The 12,966-nt window shown below is 49.7% G+C and overlaps 4 protein-coding genes across 4 annotated transcripts; 1 reads left to right on the top strand and 3 right to left on the bottom strand.

Annotated features, from left to right (window-relative positions):
• Positions 1–983: 983 nt before the first annotated feature.
• On the bottom strand, positions 984–1,963 carry LTR64_002238 (uncharacterized protein; the record flags this gene model as incomplete). Its single annotated transcript, XM_064896610.1, has 2 exons — positions 984–1,204; positions 1,249–1,963. 2 exons carry the CDS (start codon positions 1,961–1,963, stop codon positions 984–986), a joined length of 936 nt encoding a protein of 311 aa, XP_064755560.1.
• A 1,017-nt stretch (positions 1,964–2,980) lies between these two features.
• On the bottom strand, positions 2,981–3,454 carry LTR64_002239 (uncharacterized protein; the record flags this gene model as incomplete). Its single annotated transcript, XM_064896611.1, has 2 exons — positions 2,981–3,151; positions 3,182–3,454. The coding sequence occupies 2 exons, from the start codon at positions 3,452–3,454 to the stop codon at positions 2,981–2,983; spliced, it is 444 nt and encodes a 147-aa protein (XP_064755561.1).
• A 929-nt stretch (positions 3,455–4,383) lies between these two features.
• Positions 4,384–5,640, top strand: LTR64_002240 (uncharacterized protein; the record flags this gene model as incomplete). Its single annotated transcript, XM_064896612.1, has 1 exon — positions 4,384–5,640. One exon carries the CDS (start codon positions 4,384–4,386, stop codon positions 5,638–5,640), a length of 1,257 nt encoding a protein of 418 aa, XP_064755562.1.
• A 500-nt stretch (positions 5,641–6,140) lies between these two features.
• LTR64_002241 (uncharacterized protein) lies at positions 6,141–8,969 on the bottom strand (the record flags this gene model as incomplete). The annotated part of the gene is made up of 2 exons (XM_064896613.1): positions 6,141–8,354; positions 8,400–8,969. 2 exons carry the CDS (start codon positions 8,967–8,969, stop codon positions 6,141–6,143), a joined length of 2,784 nt encoding a protein of 927 aa, XP_064755563.1.
• Between the last annotated feature and the right edge of the window lie 3,997 nt (positions 8,970–12,966).

Genomic DNA, 12,966 nt, shown 5'->3' on the forward strand with positions numbered 1-12,966 from the left:
AGTGAGAGCCATGTAATTGGATCGGGCCACCACCCCATTGTCTCTTGCTCCAAGTTAGGACTCGGCCTCATATTTATGGTTTTCCTGTTTTGTTCATTGTCGGGTTCCTTGGTGGCAGTCTCTTCGAAGTGAACCCTAGCTACCTTGGCTGCCTCATGCTTTCGCCAATGATGCTGCTTATGAATTGGTTGTCCTATCACGTGGTGGTCCTGCTCATGCTCGTGGTTGTGCCACTTATGCTGAGGGTTTGCAAGATGGAATGGGATCCAGGTGGCTATACGATCAGACTGCTTATGTGCACCATATACGTCGTGGATAAGAGAGGGAGTCTGGGATACTGAATGTGTATCGTGCTGGATTTTGTCGGTTGTAATTTCGGGAGCTAAGTCAAGAAGGTCGGGACTCGGGCTCCTCTTGACTCTTTGTGGGATACTGGTTGGACTATCGTCGGACATATATTGTCTTTGTTGTGTTTGAATGGAGACCCGTTCTGATGTCTTCTTTAATTATATGTTCCACTAGTGAGGCCGCACTCATGCTAACGATGCGATGGTCTATATAGCTGCGTTGTATACCTCACCTGATTTCGTGTGGTGTGAGTTCGGAACCACAGCGCAATGTCACACGACTCGCTCGGGAGATTTTCTAGGCGTAGTTGCAGGCATGCCGCGCCTACAACTCCCGATGATCGAGCGACATCGAATCCAGGGATCACTACTCATCCTTCTTAATCACGCACGCTTTCTACACTGGCAGAGCCAAATTGGTAATCAGCTTCTGGCAAGACATTTAGGGACTACCACACCATTTGTAACATCGTGCTCAGGCATGGTTTCAAAAGGGTGAAGAGCGTGCCCTATAGCTGTCTATCACCCAACCGCAATAATATGACCTAGACAAGAGAGGCCATAGAACAAGAATTTCCGACTAGGAAGCATTTACTGACCATCTCAGCTAAAGAGCCTCACATCCGGGCATTACGCTCATTCAGCCTTGATCCAGTCGACAAGTCCAATGGTGAACTGCTGGTGCACGGGGAGAGCACCAAATACGACGTCGCCGTCTTTCTCTTTGCCAGCTCTCATTCTCTCGAATCTCTCCTTAAGCTCGTTGACATCCCAATGAGCCCAGACGAGTCTACCCGATCCTAGAAATGCACTCTCGGGAGACCCAGCCCAGACAGCCCAGTCTGCAGGAAGCGAGACTGTCACATGTTAGTGGTGTACCCAGAAGGAGTAAAAGACTCACTTTCATCAGTCGCCTCGAGCCCTGACCCAACCGCTGACATGTCTGTCGCCAGGATCCCGGGATGAAAGTTGATGATCTGGAGTTCAGGATGATTCAAAGCCACGTACTGGAGATATCCTGCACCGGCCAATTTTCCGATACCATAATTGACGGAGTCTGGCACAAAAACGTGTGTGACACCACTCGAGGTATGCACAATTCGTCCACGATAGCCGGAAGCGTCAATTGGTTCGGCCGGAATGTGTGGCAGATATGCTCGAACCGTATTCGCCGTACCACCAGCATTGATTTCCAGACTGGCCATCAGGCTACCGTTGTTGTCATCAGGGGCTGTGCTGACACCAGGATGCCAGCCGGCATTGGCCATGACTGTATGGACCGGTCCTTGAACTGCTTTGGCGAATGAGTTGAAGGCATTGACCATAGCATCAAGGTCGCTAATGTCTGCCGAATAGACATATACAGAGGTCTCTGGATATGAAGCAGTAATGGTCTTTTTGACCTGCTCGAGTGGCCCGACTCTGCGTCCCAGAAGTGCCAAATTTGAGACCTTGGCTCGAGCGAGTGATAGTGCAATGCCTCCCCCGATACCTGTACCGCCACCTGTAACTACGATGTTTTTCCCTTGTTGGGATAGAGCTGGTTGATCGGGAGATATAGAAGAATAGGATTTCGTGTGGTAGGTTTGTGTCGGCATTGGAAAGGGTGCTACCATGATTGCGAGCTGTATCTGAAGACTCTGCAGTGCTTCTACAGTGGACGTGATAATATTTCAGATCGAGAGCCGGTACTAGTGCGGTATGGAATCAGCTTTTTATATACGATTGAGGCACATCCTCAGAAACATCTAGAGAGTCCTCAAGATCCGCGAGTCCGTTGGTCCACCGTGACCGGACCTGAACCGCTAGCTCGTAGAACTTCCATTTTAGGGTGCTGAGAATTGCTCCTACGCTGAGAAGGCAACCGTTGACGACGTAAGTTCCAGTATCGCAGGAGGCCCAAGGTGCTTAACCTGATTCCTAAGACGCCAAGGTACCGCCAGACTGCTGGGCGGTAGAATCAAATTTGGTAAGCAGAACGGGAACATGCAAAGCCAGAAAGACACGTTGCAAAACCCTCAAGCAAACAGCTATCTGAAGGGTTTTTGATATCTCCGGCCAAGGATCTTGGTTATCGATAAAGCTCAAAATCCCTGACCTATGGAGGTCACCAAGAGCTACTGCGCTCGTTTGAATTCTGCCAAGATTTTTAACATGATCGGGCTGTGTACAGCTAAAGCAAAGGTGACGAGCCATGCAGGCAGTTGGAATGTAAACTCCGACATAAGATTTGTAAGCTAGGAGATGGTCCTGGAATAGTAAACCGCAAGTCACAGCTCGACCGTTCGGTCAAAAGTCCGACCGAATTGCTTAGTCATGTTCGACGGGTCCAAAGATATGGTAGACGTGAAAGCCGACCAATTCCGATACGTCTTTGGTATATGGCAAAGAGTCGTTAGTACAACCTCTCTTGCAAGTATGTTCCTAGTCGTGTTCGCGAGCGGATGGACAATTGCAAGTCATGCAACATCTCAGCTCATCTTGCATATGACGTTGCGCCAAAGCTCGATGTGGAGGGGACCGTTGTACTGTGCTCTAATTCTGTCGAACAGTATACCACGAAGCCAACCCGCTTGAACATACTGGCCATGAGGCATCATGTCTCCTCGCGGAACATGGCCCCTCGGGACTTCTCAAGCAATCTTCCCCTTCCCAGCACCTCCCATAACCCTCCACCATCCCAAACCAAAGGCCGCCCAGCACACTCCGGTGATCACCGGGGCTCCCCTCTTCTGTGGCTCTCCGTACTTCTCCTTGAACTCATCATCAACCCATTTTGCGCCTGGATATAATATCGCACTGACCTGCGTGATCCAATACAGACTTGCCATGACCGTAGCAATCATGAGGTTGTCCATGACTCCTTCTCTTGTCCCTGTGTTTGTCTTGCGCCAGGTAAAGTACCATGTCAGCAGGCCGAGTCCTAAACCAGTCGACATGGTCTGGCCATTGTGGAATTTGGCATGACCGCTCCATTTAGAATTGAAAACATGTGTCTCATTCCAGTCAGCGAGGTAGCCACCGATGGAGGTTGCGAAGCCGATGGTGGTGAGGATGAGGCGGGTGGGAAGGACGGCGGAGGAAAGAGAGGTAGATGTGGACGACATGGTTGCTGGAGAGCTGAAACGACGAGTCTTCTGTGATATAGAGAAGAGGACGCTGCTAGAAAGAGAAGAGGATCAGGTTCGAGGTGATATTAAGTGCTGCGAATATGCTTTTCGTGTAGCTGTTCTGACTCTTGTTTCAGGTTATCGAACACTATTTCCGAACTTCCGTGTTTCAAAGGGCCACGATTGACCACGGCGGCTGGCAAATGTGTTCTTGTCCTCTGTGAATGAAGCTGGGCACCCACTGACTCCTTGTATACTCAAGCTCTCTCCTAGCTGGTGTATCTCTGAAGTCGTTGAAGCTCATTTACAGAAAGAGCCAGGCACAGATTGCGTCACAGAAAGCCTAATGAGCAGGACACTGCGGATTAGCTGAAGCTTAAAATTGCTTGACTCTAGGCGAAGTGATTTCCGGTTCTAGGCGTGGCAATCGGGGTCTTCCCGCTTCTCCAGGCATCACCTGAAAGTCCTTGATGAACACATGGATTTCGTGTATCACAATGATATTCGAGATGGACATCAGTCCACCGTTCGACTGCCTTTCAATATATATGTCAGACAGTTCGTCTATCGCTCCCATCTCGCGTTCAAAAATGTCAGGCACCTCGACATGGAGATCTCACTACCAGTTTAGGGCCTCCCACAAGATAGTGTTTACAAACTCTCCATCTCGTGGCATGGAGACATGTCTGGCAAGACGAACATGTGCACACGTCATTCCAAAAAAGCAGATGATGGCTCAATGCGCCACCATGTCAAGTCCCAATAGTCGTTGGTGAACAACTACAAAGTCGGTGGTGTTCAACCTCATCGCCAAATGCTTTTTCATGCCACCGCAACCCCTTTCATAGCATCTGGGTTCAATTAAAGCACAGTTCCAAAATCCCAAACTGCTCCTGACCAAGAACAGCATAAACGTATAACTGACCATGCTCGACATTGGCATTATAGGCGCCGGCATAGGAGGCCTGTCCGCTGCCTTGGCCCTTACCCGTGCCAGCCCCTCCTCCACCATCACCATCTTCGAAAAGTCCCAATTTCGGAACGAGACCGGCGCAGCGATAATCATCGGTCCGAATGGAACCAGGATCCTGTCACGATGGGGCTTCGACTTTGCACAAGCTGGAGCGCTGGACTACTTACAGATGCGCCGGATCAAAGCTGACACGATTGAGGAGGACTCTACGGAGCAGTTTGAGGGCATTGAGGGACTGTATGGTGCGCGGTGGTTGATGTTCCACAGGGCAGACTTACATGCTGGACTTACGAGGTTGATTCGGGAGCAGAGTGAAAGGATACATCTTCGTCTTGGCGAGGCGGTGGAAGGCGTTGACCCAGAAGAGGGAACGATCACGCTCAGTGATGCTGGGATCGTCCAAAAAGACCTCCTCATCATCGCCGACGGCGCACACAGCAACCTGATCAGCACAATCATTGGTCGCAACTATCCAGTCATCAAATCACCCATGTCAATGTATCGCTTCCTACAACCTATGAACAGCATCCTAGCCAACCCTCAAACCAGACAATTCTACCACAACCAACCCAGCGGCTTCACAACATTCTACAAGTCCGAAGTCGGGCGACCAGGACTCCTCCTCAACACCTACCCCTGCCGAGGCGGCGAACTCTTGTACGCAGCCCTCCTCCATCCCACCAAACCCAAAGAGAGAGATGTAGAAGGATGGGACTCACCCGCCAGCATCCAAGATATCCTCGACGACGCAAAAGGTTTTCACCCCTCCGTCCGCGCAATCTGCGAAGGCGCCACAGACGTAAAAGTCTACAGGAATATGTGGCGCGATCCAGTCGAAACACTCGTCAAAAGCCGCGCAATACTCATTGGCGACGCAGCTCACTTGATGCTCCCAACTCACGGCCAGGGCGCTTCACAAGCCCTAGAAGACGCAATGGCACTGGAGGTGCTCTTCGACAAAAGCACAAAGTCCGACGATGTGCCGCATCGAGCACAGCTTTTTAATAAACTTAGAGTACCGCGTGTAAGTGCCGTGCAGACAATTTCGAACAAGATGATGGGATCACCAGACAAGATGACCTCAGAGGTCAAGAGGTACTATGATCGTCCAGTACCAGGGCCTGGAGCCAAGACTTTCTCCAAAGAGTATAACGATTTTTTCTTCCTGTATGATGTGGCGGAAGAGGCGAGGAAGATTTTGAGATTGTGAGCTTAAAGCGAAAGAATAATATCTCTGCTTTCGGCAGGACGTATGGCTCGGTACGTCTGAGAATTGCTATACTGCTTGGCTTAGCGAGATAAGCCGCTTGACCCACGCTTGCCTGAGCTCGAATACATATGAGGGGTTTGTAAGCGGTCGCACCGCTTAGCCATGGGAGCCAGATGTACCTCCGACGAATTTACTGCATTAAATACGATCCACAAGTTCAAGATGAGATAACATAAACCTACAGACTGTTATACCTACCTGCTAAAGTCAATATTCGCGACTCTGCCGCCATCGAAGCAAATCTGTATGAACATTACACCACGGACTGGGCGCCACTATCGACCAATACACTTTCGTCTTGCCACCATAAACCGTTCGATCTGAATCAGCCCGTCATTCTGCTGCAGTCAACTACCAAAAGTGTCACTCATCTCACTAGACCGCCTTGTCATTCGGTTCGGATGGACAGATCCTTTGCGAACGGTACCACAGCAACCTAGTCATACAATGAAACCACCTGGTGGAACAGACCTTCTCTTCACAGGCTTCGTGATGTAGGGTCTCGCTTGAATACATCTCCTGCGACACCACTCCTTTAGCCTCCCGACTAGTTTATGCTTGCGATACGCAAAGTCTGACATTGCTATCGTTTCTGGTAGAGAAGGTTGGTCGAAGTATGAATCTGGTCTTTCGACACGGCAACGCTGCGAGAAGGTGTATTGCTGATCGACACAGCTAGGTGGGGGCGAGAACGTAAAGCTCTTAACAGAAGAAGGCATCTTGTTCCTGAAGCTGAGAAGCTTCCCTCGTGCACGCATGCTGCGACGCGTCTTGCGAGCAGGACTGCACAATAGCAGATCAGCTGGTTCTGAGAAAGAGGATTGCTTGCGTTTCGGAGATGCAACACGGTAAACAGCTGAAAGGTCGAATTGAGAGGCACGTATAGATGGTCCCAAGTCTGGATGATCGAGTTGTGGGACACTTGTATGAGCCTTGACCTCTTTTATGTGGCTTTGAGAACTCACTCGCGATGTGTTGACAGGGTCAATAATGCTTCGTTGCGATCGTACCGTTCGAACAGAATTCTCTTTCTTCAAGCCTGCCAATTTGCGTGCGGGCATAGGCATGGCAGCCACAATGCTTGACCACGTATCGGGTGATTTCTGACAAGGGCTACGCAACGTTGAATTTAGTGACTGCTGCGAAGCGTCTGTCGACACTCCGCTTAGCTCGGCGAACCCATCGACAGCAGAGATTGGGGCACGCGTCAAACCAAGTCTGTGCAACTCAAGGACGTTGAGTGAGACCTGCTCGTCTGTAGATTGCCACTCACTACTTGCGGAAATTTTGATCGTGGGATCTCTGGTCCTGAGGTGAATCTTCAATTTTCGGCGTTTTTGAGACTCGGTCCTGTTCACCTGACTCCCGTCCACCATGCAAGGTGTGATCTTGTTGTCCGACTCAGTCGTGTCTGTAGCAGTTGAGATATTACCCGGAGTGTTTCTGAATGACCACTCCGGTGTCAAACTACGACTCAAATGCTTTCTGACTTTAAACTTCTTGATTGTTGGACCACTTTCCACATCAGTGTAATCTCCCGAGAGCAAGGTCTGCCTGCTGGCTTGTGCGGCTCTGGGATCGATATGGCTGTCCGACGGAAGTTGCAGCCATCCACATGATGGGCGGGACTTTTCATCGGGCCAGGAGAGTGTGAAGCGTGAATGAGACTCCGAGCTTGCGAGAGGAAAGACCGGCGACTTATTGTGTGCAGTATCGGCAAACAATCTGCATGGCATGAGCCTTTGCTGACCAGTAGTCGACAAACTGGTAGGACGATGCTGATCGATAGACTCGAGCTGTAGCTCTTGAAATCTGGATGCATCTCCCGATAATGATCGAGAAGTATCCAGCTCCGCAACCTGTCTTGAATCATTGCCACTGTCGTTCAGCGCTGACGAATCTGAAGCATCACAATCCCCTGATCGAAGACCGAGACACTCAATATGACGGTCTAGCAGTGATTCGACAGTGGACATGTCATGACTTGTGACACCACTCCACCTGTCCCTGCTTGACCCAGGCCCAGCACTATGCAAATTACTTTGAGCAAATTTCTTGCTTGCACTAACCACTTCCGGACTTCGGTCTGAGGGTGTATCGAGCGGGTTAGCTTCATCAACTCGTTCGAGTCTCTCCACAAAATGTGTGTTGTCCTTGAGGCTAGGCATGTAGCAATTGACAATGTCTTGTTCCTGATCAACATCGAGTATTTTGCTAAATCTCTTGCGGCTTTGTGAAGAAGTCGGCCGTTCAGGACGTGGACAGACGATCTCTGGAGTCACCTGGACTTTGGTGACAGGAGAGGTCAAGGGTCTCGAGGTCGCATCGATGTGAATGGATAGTGGCCTGAACCTAAGGTTGGGCAACTGATAACTTTCAGACGTTCCTCGAATCTGAGGGTCATGCAGGTGCGTTTTTCGCTCAGATCCTTCCTCTTGCTGGGTGACGGCATCAATGCTGCCAATCGGGGTTCCCTCACCTTCGGGGGAATGAGCTCGAGCTGCAAGATCACTGAGGTTTCGAGGACTTCTACTGGCGTTTGTGAAGAACGTGCTTGAGGACGGAGAAGGCCAATTCCTTAGGCTATTAGTCGAGTTTCGGCCAAGGGGTATCTCCGCCCGATCGACAGCTCGTATGACATCCTTGGACGCAGCCTGGCTCGTATTAGTCGTGTCTTGTCACTAGATATTTGTTCATACCTGATTCTTGTCGTGTGAGGTCTCAAGTTCCGGCTCTTGATGATCCTCCTCATCGATAGTCTGATGAGAAGGGACGTGTAAGCTTCTATTAGACTTGCTGCTTACTCTCCGACTGTGATGAGAGGGATGGTCACTGAGGCAACGATTGTGTTTGGTTGGAGGTTCTGTAGGGCTAAATTTGGAACCGTGTTGGATACCAAACGGGCTTTGTGCTGCAGGAACGGATAATCCTGGAGTTGTGGAAGTAGTTCCCGCCTCGAAGATACCCTCCTCAATGGTTGGATGCTCGGCTGGTGGAGGCAGCAACACCTGTCGGCCATAGAACGACTCACTGTAGTCATAATAAAATGGTACAATCGAGTCTGTCGGGGAGGCAGGTTCGGAGTTCAGTGAGGTCGTAATGCTCAAACGGTTGGTTTCCGGCCTATTCAAGCGAGGTGTTGTTGCTCTTGACACTGAGACTCTGCCTTGGTGATAATAGCGATTGTCGATGGCGGGCGGTGATGGGGGTTGAAAAGACACAGCCGAACGATTATGTTCAGCACGATACTCGGGGATGCTTCTGCCCATTGTGAAAACTGAGCCTGGTGTAGATGGAATTGATCTGACACTGTCATATCGTGACGTAGCAGGGTAGCGGTACTCATACAGATTACTCATAGCTGGAGAAGGTGCCCTGTCTGATCTAGAATATGGTGTAGCAGGGATCCCGCAGACAGATGCATTTCCTAAAGATGTCAGAGACCGATGACTCTGTAAGGATCGGTGAGGGAAAGGCTGATACGACAGTTGTGGAGGTCTTGGACGTGGCCTTCGGAAACGAGGCACCTGGTGGTAGCCACTCGTGCTCGAACTTATGGATTGATTTCTCTGCAGCGTCCGAGTTGAGGTGTGGTGCGAACGGTTGCGGGAATTGTGATCGGGGCGAGGACGATGTTGCCTTCTTGGCAATGAAGAGGTCGCTGTTGTGCCTGGTTGACTGGCTAAAGAGGACTGTGTCGTCGATCGAGGAACTCGTGGTCGATGAGCGAACATGCCGATATCTCCGACTTCAGTGTCATTTTTGAGCATGCCCTGTATCGAGATTGGAGGCGGTTTAGGAAATGAGGAGCTCCTCTCCCTCTTGTCGCCATTGTCTGGACCACCCTGTCTTGTGCTTGAAGCTCTCTGGATGTTAGACGGAATTTCTTCCAACGGCATTGTACAGATTCAAGACAGGCTTTTGCACAAATGCAAAGTGGATGGAGTGGTCTGCAAGCCATTCATACTCATCAGTAGCTCAAATCGGCATAACGAATGTGACGATGATTGGGTGAGACGAGGGTGAAATATCAACTCGGCGGGAAGTTTCAACATGTCTGAATTTGGCAGGCACGAGGCAGAGTCGCTCATTTCGATGGGCAGGTACTTCGAGTACTCCTAGCAGGAGCAGAGCGACCAAGCGTATCTGCGAGGACTGACGAACCACTCAACAGCACCTGCGAGTCTTGTGCATACTGCGCCATTCGCGCCTATATTCACGAAATCAACACCATCGAAATTGCTTCGAAATGCTTAGACTGTGATCGAGGTTGAGGGCAGAGCCGCACCAAGCACTCTTCTCACCGTAATTGGAAAGTCGAGTATGGTCTAGACGCATCCTGCGTTCGCGACTGCCTTGTGTACACAATCAATCAATTGGGTACAACGACCATTGCACTTGTATAGCTTCTACACACGCTTCCTCCATCCTCGCATCGTATTCTAGTACTGTATAGCTCGGTGACAATAGCAGCTGGTTGCCGATGTATCAAGCGGACTATGAATGATAGTAGTGAAAAACTTGACCTGCAGTGGTAGAGCAGACCATTGCCATGAGCATTGACGTTGCCGCTGGTACTAGCTAGAGATCGTGCTTACTAGGCAGTTCTTTCAATTTGCCCCAAGCCGTTCGAAGCTTAGCTTTGGCGTGACCAGCTTGAAAGTCGACGCGTCGATTCATTTTGAAGCTGTTACTAGTCCCTGGTGGTCATCAAAGGTGTCACCCCGAAGGAGATGTCGTGCAGATGCGGGTGGAGGCGAAGGATAGCATTTGATCAACAGACTGGTGCAGGCCTATATCTAACTTCGACCCCATACAACGCCTAGACGTGAGATCCAGCCTAGCTCGCAGATTACATCATAGAAGCCTCTGATGCTCCAGGCGAAGCCACCAGTAGTAGGTGCCTTCTCAACTACCGTATCAACATCAACGCTGACTCTTGTGTCGCCCTGGCCCAAATACCTCATGGTCGAGACATCAAGTCGCCAGGCTGGTACACTATTGCTTTCACCATCAACTCCTTCCTGCGTCGCACGAATGAACTCGAGTGTGTCGATCGATCCCTCTTCGTCAGCACTCCGCTTTCCTGCAGTGATCTTCACAACTGCAAGGTCTGACTTGACATCTGGTACCCAGACCTTACTTTCGTCTGTATACGTTCTGTGTGTGATCACGTCGCCATAATGGTACCACACTCTCAGACCTGTTAGTCGACCATCAACAGTTGGGAACGCGATGCTCTTGATTGTTCATGGCACATCAATGATATATAATGCATTGAAATAAGTTGTGGATGCAGTTGTGGCAGGCTTCCTTGCCAAAACTGCATTTCTGCGGTGAAGTTATCTTGTGAAGCTGGCAGGTGTCTGTGCAGTATCTTGACTGTGGCTAGAGCATAGATGTCTTCTGATGCTTCTGCCACGTCAATGGTAGCTCTGTTCTGGTCAAGTTCGTAAGTGGCAGGTGATTTTTGTTTCCGCATAGCCTTGTAATTCATGTAGGCGTCAAGTAATGCTCCTGCACATGTACCAGCAATTTCGTTTTCTAAAGTGAAAATTTCCTCGTTCTGTATGTGGAGACTTGCGAGTGAGGTATATCTATTCAGACTGGCATAAGCATAGGTCGAACGATGTAACACGCTCATGGCTGCACCTTCGGCACAGCACTCATTCCAAAGACACCACGAAGCAAGAGACTATCTCCGACGTTAACAGACTCTCACATCAGCTCTCGAGACCCCTTCGTCGACATTGACGCACACAAACTTCTTTACTTGGTGGGACGTATTCAACTTCATTCACCAGGAATTGCATTTTGACAATAACCCGGTTCACTCCATTCACGTTGCTGATTTGCCATATTGAGTGATCTCAACTTCCTAGCACAGTAATTCAGCTCAAATACAGCGCCCGCCATAGCCAAGCCAGCTGACGTTCCTCGTGATGCATGGCTTCGGAAGCTATAATTCTTCTTGTTCTTGGCTCCGATCCTTTCATTCTAGCGGTAAACGGAATGGCACGATATCATGTTTATCGTCGAAGCTTACCGTGTCGCACATAAGTGTCTGAATTACTGGATCTATACAAAGTGCCTAGTCATGACTGAGCTTGAACCTCAGATTGCAAGTTGCGGCTGTAATGATTGAGATGAAAGGCAAGCATGTGTAATTGTATGCATGAGAATTTGAGCAGCAGAGCTTAAGAGTACAATATGTCGTACAATTTTGATTCATGAGAATGCATAGAGAGAGTTTCATTCAGCAAAGGCTTTCTTCATAAATTCGTAGCTCGGCGACAGAGACCCACGTCTCTGACAGTCAGCAAAATGAACACTATCAATACTCATACTAGATATCTATACTTGACTCAGTTCGACTCTGGCTGTACCTCAGCACAGAAACTCCTCGCACTCTGCACACACTCCAGCAAACCTTTCTTCACCAGTTTCCACAATTGGTCGTTTGGAACGCCCGACAATCGTTGAATCTCAGCCTCACCAGAAGGCAGAGCAATCCCAATCTCGCGGAGTTTCGTGTCCGAAACGACCTGCTGCTGTAGATTGTTCTGCACCATCACACGACGGAGCCTCTCACGTGTCTGAGTCACGAAATTGTCGAGAATGCTCCGACTCATTTCATCCAGCTCGTCAAGTCGTCCATCTGTCGTGATGGCAGGACCACTAACATGTACTTTAGCACGACGAGCTTTACCAGCTCGGCGGACAGTGGCAAACCCTTCTGAGTCTTGTGTTGCATCTACGAAATCCTCGTCATCGTCACTGTCTTCTACCACCGGTCGAACTGACAGACGACTTTGAGGCTTTTGCTTCTGTCTCTTCTTCTGCCGTGCCACTACAGGCGACGATAGAGCAGTTGGTGGTGGTCCAAAGTCATTATCCTCTTCCACGTCGTCGATCTCGATCGGATTGGATTGCCGCGCACCTCGAGGTTTGGCCTTAGTCTTGGCTTTCGTTTTGGGTACTTTGGCTTTGGCTTTCTTGTTCGATCCGAGTCGAACTTGGAACTCGAGCTTCCTGTTCCCAGTTGTAAAGTCCTGATAGCTTGAACCAAGCTTGATGTACTGGGTCGTAAACCCTTTCTTGTTCGTGATGTGATACTCTTCCAGTGCGTCCTCGGCGAGTAGATAATAGAATAGACGTTCGGCATCTCCTCGATCAAGATCTGCTCCAGCATTAAACTCTTGCAAATCATCAAGTTCGTTTTCAGTAACTGCTTTACTCTTTGACCCTCGGTATGCATCGGCACAT

Source organism: Lithohypha guttulata, assembly GCF_036872675.1.
Source record: "Lithohypha guttulata strain CCFEE 5908 chromosome Unknown scaffold_2, whole genome shotgun sequence".
Classification (NCBI taxonomy): domain Eukaryota; kingdom Fungi; phylum Ascomycota; class Eurotiomycetes; order Chaetothyriales; family Trichomeriaceae; genus Lithohypha; species Lithohypha guttulata.